The 24,612-nt window shown below is 37.5% G+C and overlaps 1 protein-coding gene across 1 annotated transcript in view; it reads right to left on the bottom strand.

The window, feature by feature from the left end:
* The window catches only part of COL5A2 (collagen type V alpha 2 chain), a 54,109-nt gene extending 30,562 nt beyond the window's left edge, over nucleotides 1-23,547 (bottom strand). Inside the window, exons 1-16 of the mRNA XM_029085100.1 lie at nucleotides 23,295-23,547; nucleotides 21,732-21,745; nucleotides 19,578-19,610; nucleotides 18,993-19,025; nucleotides 18,262-18,315; nucleotides 14,310-14,420; nucleotides 12,535-12,612; nucleotides 10,550-10,594; nucleotides 9,992-10,045; nucleotides 9,320-9,373; nucleotides 7,586-7,639; nucleotides 5,284-5,337; nucleotides 4,502-4,555; nucleotides 3,214-3,258; nucleotides 1,963-2,016; nucleotides 1,067-1,111 (exon numbers count right to left, since the gene is read on the bottom strand). Coding sequence (XP_028940933.1) covers nucleotides 1,067-1,111; nucleotides 1,963-2,016; nucleotides 3,214-3,258; nucleotides 4,502-4,555; nucleotides 5,284-5,337; nucleotides 7,586-7,639; nucleotides 9,320-9,373; nucleotides 9,992-10,045; nucleotides 10,550-10,594; nucleotides 12,535-12,612; nucleotides 14,310-14,420; nucleotides 18,262-18,315; nucleotides 18,993-19,025; nucleotides 19,578-19,610; nucleotides 21,732-21,745; nucleotides 23,295-23,547 — 1,035 coding nt within the window. The remainder of the gene's footprint in view (nucleotides 1-1,066; nucleotides 1,112-1,962; nucleotides 2,017-3,213; nucleotides 3,259-4,501; nucleotides 4,556-5,283; nucleotides 5,338-7,585; nucleotides 7,640-9,319; nucleotides 9,374-9,991; nucleotides 10,046-10,549; nucleotides 10,595-12,534; nucleotides 12,613-14,309; nucleotides 14,421-18,261; nucleotides 18,316-18,992; nucleotides 19,026-19,577; nucleotides 19,611-21,731; nucleotides 21,746-23,294) is intronic.
* Between the last annotated feature and the right edge of the window lie 1,065 nt (nucleotides 23,548-24,612).

The raw sequence follows: 24,612 nt of genomic DNA, 5'->3' as shown, positions 1-24,612 counted from the left end.
CTTTCATGGTATACTAAATAATTGAGTTTTGCAGCTCTTAGACACTTACACTCATTTTTTGAGCTTCTATTCCAGTTAATTATTTCTTAATGAAGTTTTTAATAAAACAGACTGTTCATTAAAATGACATAGGTAAATGCATTATATCACTATCAAATAAAGAGTATGCACAGAATGACATTTTAATTGCAGGCCAGGTATGTTTTGGGGTTTGGAGGGGGGTTTTGGTGTGACGTTTTTGGGGTGGGGGCTTTTTCTCTTCGCCCCCTTTTTTTTTAATTGAATGTCACAAAGCAGTAAAGGTTTAGGTTGGCTATATCAATGGGCAGAAACTGTCAGCCACTAATAGTCCCACTGGTTTCCTAATACTCATGTGAATTTGTTCGAATTCATTTTGCAAATGCACTATGAGACTGGATTGTAGGATTGAAACTATCACTCTTTGATACACCAACATCCACGGTTTAAACCACCATGATCATCATCAGCCCTGTTGCAATCGTGTGAGAACTTCTACAGTCATGCATACCAGGCTTTCTCAGTTTGGCAGACATTCACACAAAGGCTTCTGCTTCTTCAGTTCAGTGTGAGACTGTCTGTATTTAAAAGGCTCTTTTACATGTTTTATAATGCCTCAGTCACAGGTAGCAAGTGAGGGGCAATTCTTCTTGCTGAGAACGGGTACAATCTTATTTGCCAACTTTGTATGTGAAGAAAGATAATATGCAATTATTAACTGTTTTATATTGCAGTGCATATCTTTAAGACACTTATCTCCCTATAGTACGGATCCCACTTCATAAAAGCAGCAAAACGTCACAACTCCATGGAAGAGGCCACTCCTCTGCAAATTAAAACCTTTAGATGAAGCGAACTACAGAGCATCGTTTCTCAGAGAACAGCACTAAACCTAAACTGAGAAAAACTAGGAATCACTTACAGATAATTCCAGATGCACTTAACTGTTACCAGCAACTGCCAATAATTTGTTTGCCCTTCTTTTGGTAGTGTCAAAAGGTAAGTGGGAAATATAAGGCGAAAAAAATAGGTGAAGAAAGAAACTCACCATTGGCCCTGGCTTCCCAGGCATACCATGCTGGCCACGTCCACCCTAGATATGAAAATAGACAAGACAGAACTCTAACTAATTATTTATTTATTTATTGTTAGCATTTGTGATAACAGCTATATGTATTAAACTGACCAAAGAAATTCTGGATTGCATAGCTCTCCAAACACTGGCATGGAAAACTTCTGGAAGAAATTATGCTCCCCTTCAAGTTAATTGATTTCTGTATTTTCAGGGAGGCCAATATTTTGACAGCATCATGTGTATGAAGCACATAACATAAATGGAGCACATAAAAGTCATGGGGAGAAATGCCAGAAAAAACAATACTTGACACTGGATGTAAAGCAACAGAAAGAAATTTCTCCTCAGATATGATCTCATGTTAAGGCTAATCCCTCTTTTTGCTGAAATGCAAAATATTTTTTAACAAGACAGCTTTATTACCTGGAATTAAATTATTAAGACTTCATTTAAATTGAAAGTCTAAACTTTAATTTTAAACTTTTTTCCAGACGAAAGCATTACATACTATTTCAGTAATTTTTGGTGAAAATAGCCTCTCAAGAGAAAATAGCCTCTCAAGAGAAATTACAAAGACAACATTTTTGTACCACAGAAAAAAGTGTTGTAAGGGTATTGGGCCCCATGGGCAGCTCTGGTATGAGAAATCACCATACAGCTAGAATTCTCCTTTTAAAACTCTTTTTGACTTTTTAGATTTATAGTAAAGGTCACAAAACTCTGCTCAGCCATAACTTCCTTAAGCTAAAGCAGAACTCACCACAGAAGTGGCTAGCAATCACATAAATAAACAAGTTCACACTCGGGGATTTATATTTATGTAAAACAAGGGAAGAACTACACGGAAAGATAAGGAAGATCCTACTTACAGGGGCACCCTGTGGTCCAATTCGACCTCTTTCTCCTGGCATTCCTCTAGGTCCCTTGAAATGAGAATAAAAAGTGCATTATTTAAGACCTCATTCTGGTAGAATAACAAAAAGGGGAAAACATAGTTCAGTCTCCCCACAGTGGAGAGAACATATGCCACCTCCTCTTTTTTTTTTTCTTCGCCCTTTTTTTTTTTAACCATACTTGACTTTTCCTTTGTTTCAAATAAGTTTTGCACTGCATCACTCTTGAGCAATTTTCTGCTCAATCTTCTTTATTTGCTTTTAACAAGAGCATGATTAGGTTCACTGAGACTACAAGCACAACAAGGACAGAAGATACGAACAACTGTTATAAAACCAAGTTATTTTTTTTCTTCCTGCAGTTGTAGCTTATCTTGTCCTACAGCAAGTAAGAAGTAGCAGCTTCCATAAATCCTTGCAGCCTCAAAGGTTTGCCCAGTGCAAATTTATTAGACTGTAAATTTTCTTTTCCTGTTCCAGTAGTATTTCTGGTTTTAAACACATTAGAATAAATTCTGTATATAATCATCAGGGTCAATAATGCAATCTCATTTACTATGGCTCATTCACAAACTAGGTTCCACTTCAGGGATATTACATTCTGCATGACATAAGATAGTGCTTTGCAGAAAGATGCCATTATCTGATAAAGAAAGGTGCTTTACTTCCAGAAGCACTGCCGAGAGTTGATTTTTGGTATGTTACACTGGTCACAAGTATTCAGTTGTCCAAAACCACATTTGAATGAAAACTACTCTGAGAAAAAGTTTCCCTGTTTCACTTCCATGTCATGCACGCTTATTCTCACCATAACCTTCAAACTCCTGTGTCCATGGTTTTCCTAGCTAGTGCATTTCTGGTCTAAATTATTCAATTTCTATCTCAGAGCAACCTATACTAGTTTTTCTCAATTGAAATCACTCCATATGAAGCGCTAACATGTAAAAAAATGTCACCCTACACTTACATGAGTAGGCAATCACAAAACCTACATTTGAGTTTCTGTTGAGCATTCTGATTTATCGTTATTATCTATGACTGTGAATTGCAAAGAATAGTGGATGAAATTTACTGTTAGTGTAATAGAAAACAAAGCCTTAGTTAAGAGAAAGTTCAGCTTCATGACATCAAGTACAGATAAGATATCAAAACCTTAAGATTTCCATTGCCAATAGCATTTACAATCTTAAAGCCACTTCTGTAACACCTGGTGCACATGACACTCACTAGAGGACCCGTTGCACCCATGGCACCTGGTGGTCCGGATTCTCCCTAGAAATGGAAATGAAATGACATCATTAGAGAAACTGGAATAGAGGAAATTGGAGTTACACAGTTCCTCCCTGGCCTCTGCACTTATGGACCCAGTAGGCAGATTTGCACAGTTACCTGTGTGCATCAAGGGCACACCACATACCTGTTCCCCATGCTGATGGGAAATGTCATATTTACTTATTACCAGTGAAGTAGTTTTAACTCCTACCTGTTCTAGCTAACAGCCCACACTATCTACTGCACTGTTTCTACCGAGTCTCCTGCTGTTGTTGCCTCCACAGAAAGTGGTAGGCAATCTCAGGAAATAAATATTTTTTTACACAAACTCTCCTTAACTACAGATTTCACATTTAAATTTAAATTTTGGAATATTCACTTCATTTACTACATTTTTAATCTAAAGGAATAGTTCTGTCCCATCTGTGATTACCATCTATACTAGGCCAAAAATGTTTCAGCATCAGCACTGATCAATGTGGAAAAGCCTGAAAAAAAGTGTTCTATGCTCTTTTAAAATGACTTTTAACCTATCTGGAAAGGATTGTCTCCAGCTGGCTATCCTGTGTTACCACTGCTTTGAGCTGAAGTTGTAAGGGTTCTGCAGTGCTAGTAAGGGTAAAAAATTCTAAGAGAATAAAATTGTTAGGTGAAAAATAGTCAGTTTGATAAAATATATTCTCTCTCGTCTCCAATGCCTGTTTCTTTTAAGCAAATCTCTAGTATGGTAATCCAAAAGAGGAGAGTCAAGTTTTAGTTACGCATTGCTTTATTTTCTTTTCTTTTATTACAGTATACAAATAAATGTTAGAAAACTGTTCTTCCTCTCTCAGCTTGGTCACATAAAGCCAACAAGAACTATGAACTGGCCAAGTCAAACACTGCAAGATGTCCATGGGCTTATTGTTAACAGACTTTGCTGTCTTCAGTATTACACAGGTGTCACAGACAGACCATAGTCAATTCACCTAGTGATAACTTACAGGCCTAAAACCGAGCCCCAGCTAAAATTGTGACTGGCACTAGTGAACTCTCTTCCTGTATAAAGCCCAAACTTTGTATAGCAGTTTATATGGATCAAATACACAGTAAAATGGACAATGCCATGTAGCCTCTCCACTCCCTATAAGTAGCACTGACAGGAGAGGGTACAAAGCCCTGTTCAAAAGATCTACTATCTTTCATTATTTTGGCATTATAAAAAATATGCTTAAGCATTTAGTTCTTTGGGCCATGAAAATACCTTTGCTCCAGCTGCTCCAATTTCACCTTTTGGACCATCAAGTCCTTTCAGTCCCTGTAAGAGTTATAAAAATATGGAGAAATTATATGTATATGTGTACAAACACAGATCATTCCTACTATTATTGTTAAAATACCAAAGTGTTAAGAATGGAACTGAAGTGGCAAGAGCAAAAAAAGAAAAAAATAAAGAAGAAAAAAAGCAGATGGAATAAAGTTTTCAAACATTTCCTAAATGGAAACCATTTGTACAAGGTACATTTCCTTGGACTTGGTTTCCTTTTTAAAACAAGAAAGTTAAAAAAACCCAAAACCTAAAACAACAAGGAGGCAGCTCTAAGCCATAGGAAACCTATTTATTCCTCCCCAAAGTAAAATTCTGGCCAGAAAACTTGGTAATTTGTAATCACTCCATGTTGCAAACATATCCACCTCTCAAGTTCCCCACCCTAATGCAAGACGTGCCAACAAAGTGAGAGAACTGTCAGGTTTGTGCCTCCTGAAGCTTGGCAGGGCTCATGCAAGCTCCTTCCAGATTCCCAGATCATTTGAAAATAGAGGGAATAAAGCACTAGAGAATATAATAAAGAGGTCAGCTTAAAGGGGAATAGTGTTGATTTTCTGCAAGGCCCTCTTTCTCTCAAATGTCAGTGATTCTGCTGCAATTGTCAGGGCTAAAAGTGTAGTCAGATTCACCACTAATACAAAAGAGGTTGAGTATCTTTATACTGAAACTGCCTGGAAACATCATCTAAAAGGAGAGGGAAAAATCTTGTTTCTTACCCTGTGACCCTTGAGACCTGGGAGACCAGGAGCACCAGGAAAGCCTCGAGGCCCCTAAGTAGGAAAAACAAAAAACAAATAAAATCCTTATTTCTGCAGATAAACCTAGAGACAAAATGCTGCTAACAGGGAAGAGGGTAGCAGCATTAATAGTAATATTCCTAACACTCCTTTACCTTGGTGACATAATACAGTGAGGCACAGCATCTGAGCGGGTCACAGGTGATACAACATAACATGCTAAACAGAGATCAAAACTCAGAGCTATCATTTAAAATAAAATAGACAGTGAGACCAACTGCAAACCGTACATGTTCTCTCAGACTATGTCAGTCAAGTAGCATGATAAACAACTCCTATTAAAACATATTTAGCAATTAAACCAAAGTTGCTGTGCACTGAGTTTCCTACCAAGTTTCCCAATTTTTTTTTCAGGAAAGACTAAGTAATGGAAGGGAGTTAGGTGCCTCGTGTTAGAATATCAGTCACATGAAGTTATAATGAAAATCACATTAATACCTTCATACTCTCAGATGACAACAATTCAGCAAACTGTTTTCTTCCTTTATAGTACCTCTGAACCAAAGTTCTCAAAAAGATTACAGTTCATAACTTCTGACATAGCAAAAAATCATGAAGATATATAATATAAAATGAAGCATCATGACGCAACACTGATATTCAGAGGACTGGAAAAGAACATCTGAGATCTCAGCATTAGAGAACTTCACACACAGACAAGCTGATTCCTTGTTAGCATCAAGGAATGTTAAGAAAGGTCTTTGTCTTCTCATAGTTAGCTATATGGATATGTGTGATCATAAAGTTCAGTGGGAAATTACCCCAGAGTTGGTGGACCCCTAAAGGGAAAATCACTTTATAAAGGTATGAAATTAACATATTAGATTGCTTGAAATTATTTATACTCAACAACTTTCTCAGTGAAGGCTGATCTCTGTTGTCATACAAGGTCTTGCATGTAAATTTGAAATTGTATAAATTACGTTTGCTTTGACTGAATGCAGCTCATAAAAACTCATTATTTGGCCTGTGCTCAGCAGTATATATGTATCAGCTTATACAACCACAGCAATCAAATGATGAAGCACACATATGTGACAAGTCACGTGGCGAGGAGGGAAAATCATGTACAAGGGGAGACAGCCATTGAATATCTCCATAGCAGGCTGTGGGCCTTGTCATTGATCAAGACATGGCACATTTTCTGATAAACCATCAGGGTATTCAATGGTGTTTTCTACAGTGCTATCCAATTGCAACAAATTCTTAATGAGATTTTGTGTGTGTGTGTGCAGTTGCAGTACTTTTCTTCACTAGAAAGTCATCTAAAATTATTTTATTCAGTAAAACAGCTTGATCTGAACAGAACAATACTCCACAGACTACATTTGCCTCAAGCAGCTTACCAAAATTACCTTTGATCCACAAAATTTAGGAGGAAAGCTTAGGAAACAACACTATCTTGTTAAAAAAATGGTTTATCTCTCAAAGAGATCATATCTCCAGTTGCTAACAAAATTGTCAGGCAAGAACTGGATGTTTAAAAAGAAAAGGAGGCAGCTTAAGAGATTATATGTATCAGGTGGCCTCAGTTATGGGATTTATCTGTCCCCCTTTCAGCCATGCTACAGCTTCCTTCCAGGTAGAGCTCCCTTCCAGAAACCTGACTAATAAAGGCAGAACTATGGACCAAAATTATATAAGATGATAAAATATTACATCATTTTATCATAAGATATACTGTTTTCTTTTATTTCTAGAGTAAAACATGACAAGTACCCTCTGTAGTACAAGTACATAGTATTTGGAAATCCTTTAATCAAATCTGCATATTGAAAACACATAGAAAAATAAATTATACAAAACTATGATACAATCCCCTCTTCTTCTGCCCTCAAACTGACCGTTAAAAAGGTAAAAAGTGCCACCCGAACCTGACATCATTATATAGCCTCTGAGCACTTCCTGTACGCGATTGCAAATGATCCATGTGAAATACTGGGAAACAGAGTACAACTTGCAGGGTACTATCACCTGTTTTATGCATATTTCATCTATGAAACAGTTGAAATGTGCATCCACTAAATGATTCCTAGGATTAACTCAAGGACTTTTGAATCACCTGTTTGGTTCTGAGCTATCACATTGATCTGGACCATTAGAGTAAATTAACACAAGTGCTTCAGAAATTGAATGGCAGAGCTTTGCATTCATTATTAAAAGAGATAGTGATGACATAAGTATGATTATTTTGCTAAAATATAAATAACCACGCTCTTACCGGAGATCCTGGAAATCCAGGCTCACCGGATTGTCCTGGTCTACCAGGTTCACCCTAAGGAAAGAAAAAAAAGGAACACAGCAAATGTGAAAACTAACTTCTCTTATCATTCTTCCATTCAAACAAGTGAGGACATTCACATCAGTATTATGTATCTTCTCTGTATTGTAACAATTTATATAAATCAACTGAATACACGACTAGCAATGTACATTAGACAAATTAACTTATAAAAGATTTTTAACAAAGAATTGCAGGAACTGTAGACTGAGTCCAAAATGCATCTTAGAGTCACAAGATGGAGCTGCAATGTAGTGTTCCTGTGAATTAATGAGGCAACCTTTTGTCATCCTCACAGAGAGAGTCAAATTACTTCAACTTTTCCATAGGAACAGCAATCTAAAACTGCCTGCATTGTAGCTTGATAGTTCTCCTTCTGTTCAAATGTTTTAAAATGTGTGTAATTTCATTCCCAGTGACTAGTTTCTGCACAATGCAATAGGAAACAAAGTATGGTAGAACCAAATAAGCATATTTCAGAGATTATTCAAAGTCCTCCAGAGTCACAACCAAACATTCCTTTATATGCACAAATCAGTTCGAATACATCTGGGACTTTGGGCTGCATGAATATGAAAGGCTTCAGAAAAATAGTTTCTGGACAGAGAGAAGATAAAGTGCTTCACAAATGCAAGTAAAGAAACCCATATATGCCTTGGAAATGGAGGAAGTTCTTAGAGCACTATCAAGAATTGGCTTCACTGCACTGAGTGTTAACTGTTTCCAAAGATTCTAATAACATTTTGTACAGTTTAATAGGAAAGCAGCTTGTTACACAAGCTATGGTAATTCTTATACTAAAATATCCTGTATCCGCAGTTTTCAACCCATTTCCAAGTTATAAATTACAATTCAGAATCACAGAATCATAGGGGTTGGAAGGGACCCTCAGGAGATCGTCTAGTCCAACCCTCCTGCTAAAGCAGGTTCACCTAGAGCAAGTTACACAGGAAAGCATCCAGGTGGGTTTTGAACATCTCCAGAGATGGAGACTCCACAACCTCTCTGGGCAGCTTATTCCAGTGCTCCGTCACCCTCACAGTAAAGAAGCTATTCGTTAAAAAAAATTTTCCTTTCACTAAATTCAGATGGATTTAGTGTGCTTTGCAAACAAATAATCTACATCTACTGGTAAATTCTAAGGCTATTATTATGCAGTACATATGCACTTATGCAACATGTATAATACATGCATCTTACATATACATAAACATACATGAATAGAGTCATAAAATTACTAAAGAGTTGAAAAAATTAAATACTAAAATTTTATTGTCCAAATCCAGGTGAATGTTATCATTACAGTTCTTCTAACTTATCATGTGATCCCCAAGAAAGGAGATACCTCTAATTGCCCCCTCCTAACTGTGGTATATTATTGTGTTTGATTTCAAGAAAGACGTCTCAGTTGAAGAACTGGCTGAGACAAGAAATAATAAAGAACCAGTGCTTAAACCTTAGCTATGATGGTGTCATGTAAGGAAAAGATAGGAGGGTTTTAAAAAGGGTTGCTAAGACTTATGGTTATGACACTGCACTTAATGAGGAGTATGAATACAAATTAAATAGATAAAAGTAGTTATAAGAGGGACATCTGCTGCTTAGTCACTGTCTCAAAGATGCCAATATTTGTTTCATTAAAAATAAAACAAGATACACAAATAACAAACTTACATCTTCACCAGGTTTTCCTGGAGGTCCCTCTGGTCCACGAGAGCCAATTGGACCCTAAGAAATAAATATATTTATTGATAAGTCAATTTAGCCATCACTAAAATATCTACTTGCTCCATTTCAAAAGTCTGGTTTTATAAAAACAGATGTAGAAAAAGGATGATTTCACAATTAAGCATGCTTGCTTAATTTTGTAGTGCTCTTTCTAACCATCCTGACCCCAAGAAAACTGCATTACGTTATATAAAAATATAGGATGGATTCTTTAAGGGAAAAAAATACATTAAATCACAGCTGCTGTTGTTCCAAATCTCTAGCTCTTGCTTTTTACTTGTGAATCATTTTAACGCCTCCAAAACTAAAATATTCTCATCATCCTGTAACCATAAGTTACACTACCAGGTATGATTTTACCAGTGATTAACCATCCTCAAGTCTGTACTGGAAAAGTAATAATGATTATTTATGCTATAATCATTATTATGCACGTTCAAAACAATTCAAATTCACTGATTCAGGACAACATGTTTTGAACACCACAACTCTTGACTGAAGCTACTTAACAGCTTTGGCTGAGACAACACGAAAAAAACCCCAACTGCTCTGAAGCAAGGAGGTATAATACACCGTTTGCAATTTTATTGTAGAAATGTTTGCATTTATCGGTCTTACCATAGGTCCTGGATCCCCAGGTTCACCAGGTGGCCCTGCAGGGCCAGCACCACCCTAAAATTAACCAAAAATGAATACAGTTACAAATTCCAAAAAGTAAAAATATAAGGATAGAAATTAAAATCCATGATCTGGAAAATCACAGCCCATGGGACAGTCTGGATTCTTATTCAGAACTAGCTCACACTGCAAAATGAGTGAGAGTTGGATACTAAAACCCCTCAAGCTTTAGATAAGTTCTATGACATACACAAATCCCACTGGAAACTTAACACCATGTCAGTATTGAAACCAGAACAGTCACCATTTTCATTGCCGTTGTGTTGGGTTAAAATCTTGTTAAAGGTCTAATACATTGTTCTTTTTGAGCTAATTTCTGTGTATAGACTACATCTGGAGTAGAGCTCTTAAGAGCAGCATGTTTAGATTCACCTCTAGATGAGGATGCATTCATCCACACACTACTGAAGGTGGGCATTGCCTCAGAGATTTACACACTTTGTGTTTTGCCTTCATCTCTGGCCAATTATCTTAAATCCCCTGAGCTGAAGTACTTACTTGTTTTCCTTGGAGACCTTGAGGACCTCTTGGACCCACTGGACCCTATCAAAAACATAACATTATCTACTCAAAAACACCTTTCCCCAAGTAACATTCATCCTACAAAGACAGCAAAATGGCCTGATAGTGACCTCCAAGGTAACATTTCTATGGTCAAACTCTCTGAAAGGCTTTTACTCAGGAGACTGATGTTATGAAATACAGAATACATAGAATGGAAATCTTCAAACTCAAAAAGCCTCAGCAGTATAAATTCATTAGCAGATGAAAATATGGGCTTTCTTGCTTTCTGGAACCTCAGAGTCTCTGGAATCAGTCAGAATAACTGCATAGCTCCACTGAAAAAAAATGTAGTAACAGAATAGAGTTGGGGGGAATAGGCTTCCCTTGAAGAGAATCTCATTACTCAGATTAATCTCATAACGGAACCAATGACAAAATAAACTCATGCTGCTGTTCTCAGCCATGAACAGCAACAAGTGGCTATGGAAGGATGTATTTTTATGAATCATACAAACCACCAAAACAGCTTCCAAACAGCTGTGGTTTGTTACAGAAAATTCAGAGTTCGCCATAAAATTTCATGGGATTTTTAGGAAAAATCTTGTGCTTAATTGTAACTTATACCATGAAGTAAACATAATCTTGTCTGAAAGTGATTAGCTTTTAGCAATACAAAAATATTTATAGCAGACAATAACCTGCATTTTGACAGAGGCTCAAGGTTTGTGTCTTTTACACAAAATTCATTATTCTCTACTAAATTTTACAAAGCAAATGTAGAAGAGTTAGGAATAGGCCATTTTAAAATTCTAATCAACATTAAAAACAAAACAAAAAACAATGGTTTAGCTGAATGACTGTCAGTTACTCAGTTTACAAGTAAAGGAAAAAAAAAATTACAGAACACGAATCAATCCAAAGACAGTGAGTGCCAACTGACTTTTGTAGACTTTGTGTAATGCCTTAGAGAGACCTAGATGCTGAAGAATACCTTAAAAGATACATTAATATTAAAATTAATCATATTTGAAAGTAAGTAGGACAGACTTGTGGAACAAATCACTGTATGCATGCAGAGCAAATTCACTGAAGACAGACGCTCATAAAAAGGCAAGTTCTTTGAAGAAATCCTACGGCAAAACATCAGATTATCTTTAGAACCTTTCAAATTGTATTGAAATTGAGTTTGAAGGTTACTTCAAAGTGGGGACTTGGAGAGAGATAAGATTCAGGTAGGCAAACGCACGGACAAAAAAATCCCAAACTGGTTTCCTTAAGAATTAATGCGAAGAGGGTAATAGTATCTTCAAGATATCACAACGTGATATATACATTCAGTGAAAAGAGATAATATTAAAAAACAAACCCAAAAGTTCTATCAGACAGGTTAGGCTGGTGAAACAGCTTTCACAGATGGCAAGAAATTTCAAGTGTTACCTTTAAGTCCCCAGTGCACTAAAAGTAAAGGGCGTTATCTAAACAGTGAGAGATGCCAATGATAGAGCCAGACCCAATGGAGAAACGGAACGTCCGTTTTAAAATAATAACACACAGCTTTCAGTTAACAGACAGTTTCAGAAATAATTTTAAAATTTACTGCCAAAAATAGCTATCTTCCATGTCACAATGTGAAAAGAAGCCTTCAAAGTCACAGATTTGCTTATTCTGCTTTGTGTTATACTTGCCACTTTTCAGTTATTCTGCAGTGACTCTAGATAAGAGAAAATTGGGAGCTCTTTTTTCCTGTACCTTTATGTTAGTAGCTGCTATATTTCAGAAAGAGGGAATGAAAACAACAAAAAGGCAAGGGGTGGCGGGAAAAAAGCTTTCATTTTAACAGAATATTATTTTTTCACTTGTTTCCAGGTACTGTGCAAAACTGCACTAGGAATTTGAAGATGATTATTTCCCACTTTGGGATTTTGCATATGCATTCCACTTCCACCCTCTTCTACAGTACAGGGATAATCTGGTCTTACCACTGCACCAGGCATCAGTCCCATCTGACTACCAAGTCCAGATTTCTCATCCAGTCCTGCCATCTGAGCTGAAAATGGCTGAAAAAATAAGATTGGTGATTTTAGCTGTCAGTCATTTTGATGGTTCATACAGCAAAAATACATGCAACTGAATCTTCTTTGTTTACACTGGCTTTGCACCACTAAGAACTAAATTATTGTTTCAATCATTAAAAGCAAAGTTGTCTTTCCTGTAAATCTGAGGTGGTTTAATGCTGCATAGACCAGTCGAATGCACCATATTGCTTACTATGCTGACTCTACCCCCACTTGAATATTAAACAAATGACAAAATTACCTAAAAAGAAGAAAGTCTCACAGGAAATTAATTAGATTTCTTTCACTACCTTCAAAGTTAAATCACATCTTAACTTCACCTGCAGTATTCCTTCATGTCTTCTAAGCCTTTTTTTTCCCCACTTACTGTGCTTCATGTTCAGAAATACCTTAAGGTAAATGGAAATGGAGCTGATTTTCTGATTTTCAATTAAAATTTTTAAGTGTATTGCCCCTATCCAGCAAAGCTGAAGGCCACTGCTGTTCATGCCAATTCATAGAGACAAATGAGTTAAAGCAGGGAGAACCTTCGGTGCCCTTCTTCTTTTGCAAGCACATAGTTGAAAACAACAGCTTTATTTTGCTTCATTCAGAGCAAGATCCTCACTCGTGGCAGGCCAGAGCTTACAGTGGCTGAGAAGGAGCAACAGCACAAACATGCATTCAAGTCTTCCAAGATACACAGTTTGTACCGCATCAGATTGGTCCCCAAACACATTTTCTGCAAGGCTGGAGATAGCCTAACTTCAGAGACAGGAATACAAACCAAAAATGTCTTCAATCTCTGGCCACACCTATACTTTCATATTTTCTGTGGAAATCTATGAAGGATGGTGGTCTAACCCCCATCCTGGTGCTTCCCTGATTCTAAGGGATTCCTCTGTGCTGAAGAGAATTACTTGGGCTGAATCTGCTGGATTCAGGACTATTCGGAAAGGCGGTTAAGTCAAGAAATGCTGACCAAACTTGCAAGCTGTTGGCCTAACATGAATATTTCAGCTTATTATCAATATAACTCTCTTGTTTCCAGTTATGTTACAGGAACAATGGATTGAGAAATCAAAACAGGTATCTTTGAAACAGCAATGAATGTGTAACTGAATATACTTGAGAATTTCAAATATGTATTTCATTATCAATCATAATCAGTGTTGTATAAAATTGGGGACACTTTGTCTGTATCTATGGCTGGTTAGCACTGCTTTTCACAAACAATTCCTTAATCTTCTCAGTGTTGGTCTGAACAATTCCAGCAAGAAGTATACTTAACCACATCTCAATTTCTCTCATTAGTTATTCTGTTACTTATAATTCATCTTATGGTTTTTTTGCTGCACTCCTAATCTGGTACACCAGTTTCCCTGTACTCTTGTCCAGATCCCTTGGGTTTAAGTCAGGTGGAAGTAACAGAACCCTACTGAGGGTTTTAGATTTGGGCACCTTGGCTTTTCTACATGCTAAAATCCATTGCGAAAGGCGTGTCCTTTCCAAGGTTTCTCACATTCAACTTGTCCCAACTTTTGGCAGAACTTGCACTGCTGCTGTCTGCTGTACCTCGTGACAGGGAGACAGGAACTGTGGGCACAGAGTTCCACATTCACTGTAGTAAAGAGATGTGTACCATGTGGATCTGGCCCAACAGTCATTTCACTTTCTACTAAAGCAAGTGTAAAACTTACCCTGCTTAGTCCATCTGGTCCTGGGTGTGTGGGATGCCCTGGAGGACCAGGGTCACCAGGCTGGCCAGGGATACCAGGTTCACCATCAATCCCTTGAGGACCACGAGGACCCTAGAAAGAAAATCAGAAATGCCAGCAGCATGCAAAAGTATTCATTAAAATCATTGTACCTGGCAAACAACTGCCTTGTTTGTGATAAATCTGTGTTTCTATGGAAAGATCTTCAAAAAACCAACATGCCTCAAGAACTGTTCCTACCTTCAGATCAGAAGCACTGGCTAAAATTAGTCACAAATCCAACGCACAAGCAAACTGAAGTAATTTCTCTCACAGGCTTCCTATCATTCCATACTAGAGTATACTATTCCTGAAAATCTATTTGGCTTTTCACACAATATAGAATATCATTAATTTACTTCTAAAATACATATTGCTCAGATTAGCATACATACATGCACATGCTTAGGCAACTTCAGCATAAGGCTGGATTTTTACAGCCTCCTGACATCATGAATGGTTTAGACAGTTCATACTGTTGCTAACTTCTCAACAAAGTCACACTGCCAAAAATGCAGAGCAACTCTCCTGGTGTCAGTGTTATCCCTAGCTATTATTTGCAGAACAGGCTAGGAGGCCAGCCCATTGCTCCACTTTTGATCATCCACTTTTGATTCCTAAACTGCATTCACCTTATCTTGTGTCAGAACTAAAATTAAATATGGAAACAACTAATAAAACATTAGTGGAACAAAATCAATAGCAACAGGGCCAATAAAGATATACTTCAATCACAAATACAGACTTTAAAGTGCCTGTCACTACAGCTTCCTTCATCAGGATAAAACACTAGACTATGGTGAGGAAAAATTTCGTACTGTATAATGAGCTCTTCTATTTTAAAGATCCTTAAACATAAAACTTGGGAAGCTGGGCTCAGCAAGTCATCTTTACAAACATAGTTATAACCAGACAGATAGCTTGTATTTCCCTGAGATGAGGACTGTATTTTCTTGCAGTCTGCAACACATTCCAGTGGAATTTTTGTCTGAATTAGTATGGTTTGAACTAACATGGTTCACATGTTAAAAGAAAAAGCATTCCCATGGGAAAGGACTACACCTGGATAGCACTGACAATAGATTCCTGAAAACTCCCAGGGAATAAGCTAATTCTCTTAATCCTCGATCTATCTTTATGGTCTGAAATTCCTATAAGCCTTGCAATCAGGGGAAAATCTTTTTCTTATCAGACTTGCATGTACACACACCCCCCTACTCACAGAATGGGTTGTGAATAGGTGGTATTCTGAAGCAAATGAGAAGATCTGACCATGTTGGATGGAAGCAAAAGGTTCTAGCAGAAAACTTTATTTAATTTTTCTATCATAAACAGAAGGACACACTGTCAAACCTAAAAGTGCATACTGTCTAAAGAAAGAAAAGAATGAGTTATCTTCTTTCATTTGTTCTCAAAATAAAAAGAAAACAAAGCTAAGCATTAGAGAAAAAATAGTTATCAAGAATTAAGCAAGCTTCTATAGAATGACTACTGATTTTCAATATCCAAACCAAGACATCTGAACAAAATCTGATATAGACAAAGCTCTTTTTTTCGTTTCTTTTTAGAAAAGGGCCTACTTTTTAGTCACCAAATATCAACTTGCTTCAAGAGCAATACTGCAACCCCCCTCCACCCCAAAACCCCAAAAGTCCCTGAAAAGCACGTTTATATTTGTAGGTGGCAATTAACCAGTGGTATATAACCAATGTTCGTGGGTTCTTTTTAATAAAATCGTGATTATATATGTATTTATTCTATATTATTTATATGTGTATTAAAAAATCCCTTTCCTTTTCTTTCATCAGCTCAAGGTCAGTGAGGTTTTCTTTTTTTTTTTTTTTTAAGAGAGAAAATTCTCACATAAGCCACCAGGTGGCACCGTTTAAACACGTAATTGACTCATTCTGACCCATTACTGCTGCTGCTGTTAGGAAATTATTAGAGGTTTTGCTTGTAATGGAATAAAAGGAAACACGGATCATGGTAGAACACTCTCAAACTACTACCTATTTTAACTGCTACTGCAATTACAATCGAGTGTAAATCCATATTGAAACAAAACATATCAATGGTTCTGAGGATGCTCAAGCTTATTTTCTCTCTGCAAAAGATAATTTGTAAACAGCTGAAATTGGATCAGGCTCCAAAGCTCCCCCTCCCCAGATGCATTTTGCAAATACAAATATGCTATTCCCTAGCTGTTTATCTCTCATTGTTACACTAACAAAGAATTTCAAGTGAAAAATACACTAATACTCCTAAATTCACTTTACATCCAAGGGTCCCACTTTCGTAAAATGCAGAGATCCATAACCAGGTGAGTTTCTTCTGCTCACTAGTCAGCAGAAGCTCATTTAAAGAAACAAACGAAAAAAAAATCCAAAGAAAGAAACAAAAGGCTTGGAAATGTACTTAGTGGTTTTGTAATATCACCAGTCAGTAATGTATTTACCCAGACTATTTTATAAAGGGCGTCTGTACAAGGTTACCTGCTCCATGAGGTATTTTAAACAAACTGCAAACAATGCGCAGAGAGGTTTTCATCATACAAACAGCAGGTGTGAGATCATTTAGGTTGGAAAAGACCCTTAAGAACATCGAGTCCAACCGTATAGTGAAGAAACTATAAATATAAAATCCTGCACTAGTAGTCCCTCTGTATCTAAAGCAGTGCTCTTTGGTCTCAGACCAACACTCTGGCATCCACACAGCTCACCAGAACCTTAAGACACAACATTTTCAAAGGAACTGACCGGTTCCTAATCCCTTGATACTCTTGGAAAGCTGTGCAATAACCTGTGTCAAAGGAACTCAAAACTATTTACAGACTTTTGATATTACAGATGCTTCTAGTCACTACCCCATAGAGACATACAAGGGATGCATGGTACAGAATCAGCAATTGTTTAGCATCTCATTGATAATATTGTTCATTAGGAAAGCACTTCAGACGTCTCTCTAAGTACAGTCAGGATTCCTCTGCCCACCACAAGATTGCACAACTACTTGTAGAAGTTTTAAGTATCTTGATGCTCATTCATCAGACAAACTTGTCACAGTGATCTAGGCAGCAGCAGCGGCTTGGCACCCATCTCAAAAGAGGCTATGCACTTACTCCACTGCTTTAGAACTGTCATTACCATCTATGGACAACAGGCACTCACTGGAAAAACAGCAGAAAGGAGTCAGTTTTAGGCCTGTTCCTTAAAGTCAGTATTGGCTTGCTCTCTCCTGAGGGATAGGAAAATATCCACATAGAAATGACAATCATACAAATCTTTAAAATCTACTTTTAGAGCTTTTGCTCTCTGACCTGGCTTTTTCAACAGGAAAGTGTCATCTTGAGTGCTTTCAACACTCCCTTTTGGCCTTTCTGTGGTTCTCCACATGCAGACACTGAAATTCCCTTATGAAGTCTTTATTTCCACTAAGCAATCTTGATTATATTATTCACCAGCATACCAACGTACATAGTCACATATTAACTCCTGCTAACTTCCTGAGCTTTGCCTTTTCTGAAATACTCTGAGCCACACAGCTCACATTGCTTCTGATGCACAGTAGTAATGAGCAGAAAGTCAACGAGTTCTTCAACAGGCGAACATGATGTTCCAGTTTTGTTCTTTTTTTTTACCCCGCTACTTTGGGTAACTGCTGAGAAAGTATCACTGCTAGTGGAAATACTGCTAAACCTCTAACAATTATCTCAAAACATTCATGTTTCAATCTACCCAGGGATAGGTGAAATATAGATGTTTTTCTGTTTGTTACCTGATTCTTGGAAAATATGAGGAAAGTTCTGGTAACTCTAGAAGACAGGGAGACAGTTTAAAGCCATCTAACCTTTTGAGGTTAGTCCAGTACTTAATTTCTGAGATATTTAAGAACTTACAGGTCTTCCCTTTGGTCCTCGTTCTCCTCGTGGTCCTTGTGAGCCTGGAGGTCCCTAAAACAAAGATTAGAAATATTAAGTACTTTTAAAATTAGCTAACAATTAATAAAGCTCTGAAAATATCAAACGCAATGCTTATTTGAAAATTAATCTGGGTTTGGTTTTGGGGTTGGTTTTTTTTGCCACAAGATCATAAAGAAAACAGCTACAATCATCAAGTATTTGATATTTCTTCTCAATTGTACATTGCTTGAAGGGAGAATAACCAGGATGCAGAGATTTACAAAATTGTTTCCTCTCTCATGTGCTCCACCAGTTAATTTAGCAAAGGTTTTCTGAATGCTGGAGGCTCTTAATGCAGAGATGTACAGGTTTGAGACACTTCCTGTTAGTCCAAAACTTCTCTCTGCTTAGCTGCAGCTGGGGAGCATACTGCATCTCCTTCTACTCCTGCTAGATCCCCACTAGAAAAGCATTCCCTGCCATCAACCTCTTACATAGGTCCTTCAGACATGCATCTAGTATGAGCACACATCCACCCACTTAGGGCATGGGCTGACCTGAAACTAGTAAAAAACTCCATGATCTTGTTGCCTTCTCAAATCCAGCAGCTTTGCAAATAGCTACTGCAGGCACGAAGAGTCCTCCTTCACATCATTCTCACAATACAAAAGAGAAATGGCAGAAAGTGCAAAATGCTATCATCAAACAGAAGATCAAAAAATACTCACAGCTGGTCCTGGGCGGCCTCGTATTCCTGAAACCTAAAGAAGGCAATATAAACTAACGTTACCACACAACATTATGGGTATATTGGTCATATTTGGGGGGAGGGGGGGGGTGAATCTACTAGTTATGTCTTTCCAGTTTTGAGTCTTTTTATAAGCAATATGAGCAAAAGCTTGGAAGTATCCTGGTTATTCTAAAAAATACAAAATAATTAAGTGAATTAAACCAATTCTGTCTCAACTTATCGGTTCTTTTAATTTGCTTGTCTTCATGCTAGAAAGAGATAGTAAACATAGAAAGTGACAATTTATTTCACCAGTTTTCTCTAATGTCTCTACACTTCCTAAATACTAGTTTACCTCCACAAAACTCTAACTATAAAAACAAATATTATGACAGACTTCACTCAATAAGATTTTTCCCAAAATGCAACTGACAGTAATTTCTAAAAACAGGGTAATTAATTCCTTTCATTCCTAGGCTGTATATTTTTGTTGTATTTCCTTAATTACTGCAATTCTGCTTTAAAGCACTAAAATGTACACTTCTAGGGTGTGCTGATAAATGATGAAAAAAAATGGACTTACAGGTGGCACTATGCCAGGTTCTCCTTTTTGTCCCTGTAGGAAAAAGATACAAAAACATCAGATGGCAGAAAACAAGTGAATGTACGATTAACAGTACCAGTTCCACCAACACCATCCCTGTGACTGTGACAAATGCCAAGTGACTTCTCAAAGGCTACGACTGAGACTAAATTAAAGTACCTGCAACAGATAATCCATATTATTTTTAATGACTATGGACACTGATTAAATGAAGGCTATAAATTAACAGACTTGCTCTAACTGCATTACATACTGGCCAAAAGAAGAGTTAAACTAAAAAATTACCATGATATTTAAGTACCAGAACATATGCTGTAGTTCTGTTATTGGATGATTTGATTCATATCAAATGCAGAGTCCAGAGCATCATTCAGACTCCATTTTTTCAAGGTATTAAATTAAAATTCACATCATTAAATCTATGGATATAAAAAACTAGCCTGTGCATCTGCAGTGTAGGGACAGAATACAAAATAATATCACACAGCTTCAGAGTGAAGGATACAGTATTTGCCAATTGAATTTTCTTTGAGTTGAATACAGTGACAATGATTACGTTATATAAAATAACTGGGTTTAAACCTATTGGTGGTAACCATTTTATTAAGGAAAAAAACCCAACTTTGTAAAGATAAAAAATTTCCTACCTTGTTTACCAAGCAGTAATAAGCTGGGAACAGTCCATTTGTTTCCATAAACTACCTCTGCATAGAGAGCTATTCGGTTTTAGTAACTGTATATGCTTGATCATCTAAAAATTATTTCATTTCTTGTAGCTGCTTACTATCTTAGCAGTTTATTAGAACGTATTTTAATTTCTCTTATAAGAACAGATCTTCTCTTTGTTTAATTGCATACTATGAGAGATGCTGCCCAGAGAACCGTGGGTCTGTGCAAGAACACATCATCTCAGCTCTTCATCAGTGGCTGGACCAAGCATCCCTGTTGAGCCCTCAGGCTCGGGCAGATCCACCTTTGCAGAGCCTCCTGTTGTAAGGGACCCTCACGAGTACTCGGGTAATGGCTGACAGTGTTTTACCAAGTGTTGACTCAAACATAGCCATGATATTATTCAAGCTGCCTTGGGCAGCCTGAATTATTACCACAGTGAAAGTAGAAAGGGTGCCAAAACCTGTTTTTAGCATGATTTCATACAGTCAAATACAGCTGAGGAATATTTTTATATTTGTGCAAACCTCCAGTGATTTATACAAAACCTCAGTTATTCACAGTCAAGTATATGAAACAAAGAAATACAACAGCAAATGTAAAAAAAAAAAAAAATTCTTATTAAAAACACTATTTATATCAGAGAGCAGTGTAAAATATTTTTAAAAACTTGAATTTCTAAGTATAACTTCGCATTGGAGCTCTTCAACATCAGTGCTCTTGGGGGTACCAGCTAGAAGGCTGAATAGTTTTGGGATAAGTTTGCCTAGCAGTCAAAGGTGTCACTTAGGCTCCTGTAAATACACCTGACCTCAGGTGTAGCAGTACAGGAGACAGGTGGCAAAGCTGCCGTAGCAGCCGTGTGTCATACCTCAGTGTTTGCTCCAGCCTACAGGCAGTAGTGCAACAGCTATCAGGTGAGGAAGACCTGAATTGGGTATAGGTCAAAGCTAACGCAAGGACATCTAGACAACATGCAGTAATGCCTTGCATCACAACACAGCCACGCCTCCTGCAAAAGGTTTTAGCAATTCCATCAAGAATGGTTAACGAGGGCTTGTGCTACTACTGCACACAGGGCAGCTAAGTCTCAGCAAAAAACAAGCTGAAAACTTTAATAGTTTGGCTTCTAATGAGCAAGTAGTCCCTTCCCTCATTTTGTGGCACTGCTAGAGATGAAACAACCAACTACTCAGACTGGGATTTCTTTTCTGTAGACAGCAGGGATTTTCAGACAAGGGATTCTCTATATTAAGACTAGGATTTCTGCCTGCACCCCAGCATTTTTTCCATGTGGACTGCAATCTCCCTAGCCACTAAGGAAGACCAAGAGGAAAGAACTAAGTGTTTTTAGCAGAACTTATATTTAATTTCTGTGAAGTGCTCCAGGGAGATGCAAGAGATACTTTTAACAGTTGTAATACTTTTTTTTTAAAAAAAAAAAAAAAAAAAAGGAAATCTTACCTTTCTTCCTCTACCTATCAAAAAGAACAAAAGAAGAAAAGAGAGGAAATTAATGTTTTTATTCTGAGACAGAACACTGTAAGAGCTGAGTGAAGGTGTTACAGCTAGAGCCATCCCTGATCCTGGATACACAGAAGATGGTGTATCAGCTACAGGGAGCTGGGGAAGTTCCAAGGACCCATGTACTCCCTTGTTCAGGTGTGAAGAATCAGAACAGTTTGCAGTGATGTCGCCTGATTCTCAGCCTTTTTCAGCATTGCACAGAATAAGAAAAAGCGCTTTAGAAAAGCAGAATATCTTGTGGGGAATTGTCAGAAGCCAGCCTAATGACTGACAGTGAAGTCAAAGGAAGTTTTATTACTGACTTCAATACAAGCCAGTGTATTGAAGTCAGTAATCCACCAATTGCTGGTGGATCCACAATATATTACAGGGCATTTTTAAAAAGACAGAGATGACTGAGGGATTTTTGACCTTTTCTTGTTTGAAAAGCACCTGCAATATCATGTGCCTGCATACAGAGCCACACTCATATCCACAAAAATGCCTCAGGGGAATATATTATTAATACCTTGAATAACAGTAAGGAATTTTGGAACATGTTCCATACTGCTTTCATATTCGTTGGGTATACCTTGTTGGCATTGGTCTGATGCCTCCCACAACACAGCAGGATGCACCATCTATTTCTTAATGCTTGCCACATCTTGTTCCATTGCTCAATGACAGAAGTCCCTACTACATGCTTGTTATCAATACTTTGTTCTATATTAAGCTAATCAACAGCAATTATATCTCCTAAAGAAATTCCTTTCATTATTATATACAGAATGTAGTCCAAATAATGCAATACACAGTATTAATGAGTATTAATTGCAAGTTAAGAGATTTTCTTTTAGGAAAATTGAGGGGGCAATGCTTCATCCAAGTCTTCCCAGGAAGAAGAACTGGACTAGAAAAGACATGACCTTTAAGGTATACCACTCAAAGCAGACAAACAGGGAGTTAATAATACTTCACAATAATTTTTTTTCTTATGTCTCACAAAAGGATCACGTGTCCATGTTTCCACTTTGGAGAAACACTTTATACTGTTTACATTTTACTGTTTACATATAATGTTTACATTTATGCATCTATTGAAGGGGCCTCGAATAGAGCATTTTATTAAAGCAGGCACTTATTTTACTGTATATATTTCTATAATAAATATCTACCTACCTTAATAAGTCCATTATATATATTTATTTTAGTATCTTTATCTTTCCGTTCCAGATGAACCACAAAAAGAAGCCAGAATGCAACCTCCTTGAAATATCAAGATGGAATTCAGATCAACCTTTTAGTTATAAAGCCATATGGGCTTACATCAGATTCACAGTCAGAAGAAAACTGTTTCCAGAGCCAGCTCAGGTGCAACCCAAGATAGAGATAACTGCTAACTGAACTATCTTCAGATTTAAACCTTCACTATGGAAATACTATTAGAAATTTCAGTATGAGGTTCCTAGTTCTTTGGGCTGTTAGCTCCTTTTAAAAAACCAAACTGGAAAGCAATCTTACCAATGGTGGTATCAAACTCCCGTGTGGTATGGGGACACACAGGACAGCACTCTCCTGGGGGCACCTGCGGGTTCTCACACTCCAGTGCATCTTGACACTGGATTTCATCGCAAAGAATAGCTCCGTTGTCACAGACACAAATTTGGCATGGTGAAGGCTTCCAAATATCCCTGTTCAGGTACATCTGGCCATTCTGAGTGCAGGCTATTTCTTCAACATCTTCTCCTGTGATAGGAGAGAGAATATACAACATATTTTCCAACTGTGAAATCAAAGGGGGAGTAGGTCTGGACAAGGAAAGAGCACATCTGGATATAAGAAACAGAACAGTCCACCAGCACAGCTGAAGTCAACATTAAAGACTTTTAAATACCAGTCATCTTAAATGTCTTTCTTATTTTACCACCTTATTTCTTGATCAGAAAGAAGTAAAACGGAATCATCATGCAGTGCACAAACCCACCACAGTATCAAATGAACACTGCCTCATGAGTCTTTGGATGCCATTCTGTTCCGTGGGGCACTAACTCTGCATTGAGAAGCTCCTGGCACGTGCCTGCTCTTCATAACTCTTGTGCACAGGGCATTAGAAATGTCTGACTGGGGAGAAGAACCAGTGAGTCTTCCACCCAAAACAGCATATGCTGCCTGCTCCCTGCTGCGGGTACCTTACACAGCCAGAGCTACGACACTGTTGAACGGACACGGTAGTGTTTGTTGAAGATAAAACAATTTCTTGTCTTAATACTATTACTTTTCTTTCTTTTTCCTTGAATTACAATTTAGAATTAATTTCTTAGTAATAATTTAAAAATCCATTCAATATAGTTTTTGCTCTCTCCTCTCCAACCGATCTACTGTCACCAAGGCAGAACAACTTCTCTGGGTTGAAACTGTAACTTAGAAATTTCAAAAATTCTGCCATTTAACTGATGGCAGCATTTCAGGGGAAACAATCACCTGTCTAGGTACTGTTCTATCCATACTTAAGTCTAAGCCTTTAGTTTTCTTCCCACAAAAGCAATCAACTGTCCCCAGGCTATCGCTAGGCAATAGATTACAAACCTTCCAACCCAAGAACCTCAGTGCCAAGATGCCCTCTTCTGAGGCACAAACAACAAAGCTGTTGCACACACAGTCCAAAAAGATTCTCCTGACCCCTGGGATGCTGCAGTGAGGATTAATCTTCTGTGGGTGGAACCTCCATCTCACCACAGAAACCTTCCCATCAAAAGTGTCTTTGAAACTGGACAATCCAGTTAAAACCATCATCTGAAAACTCCCAAGCAGCCTTAATTTCTAATTGATACAAGACTGG

The sequence above is a fragment of the Antrostomus carolinensis genome, unplaced genomic scaffold, assembly GCF_000700745.2.
Source record: "Antrostomus carolinensis isolate BGI_N321 unplaced genomic scaffold, ASM70074v2 scaffold20925, whole genome shotgun sequence".
In the NCBI taxonomy this organism is placed as follows: Eukaryota; Metazoa; Chordata; class Aves; order Caprimulgiformes; family Caprimulgidae; genus Antrostomus; species Antrostomus carolinensis.
The sequence above is the reverse complement of the archived record's forward strand: the minus strand, read 5'-3'. Positions and strand labels throughout refer to the sequence as shown.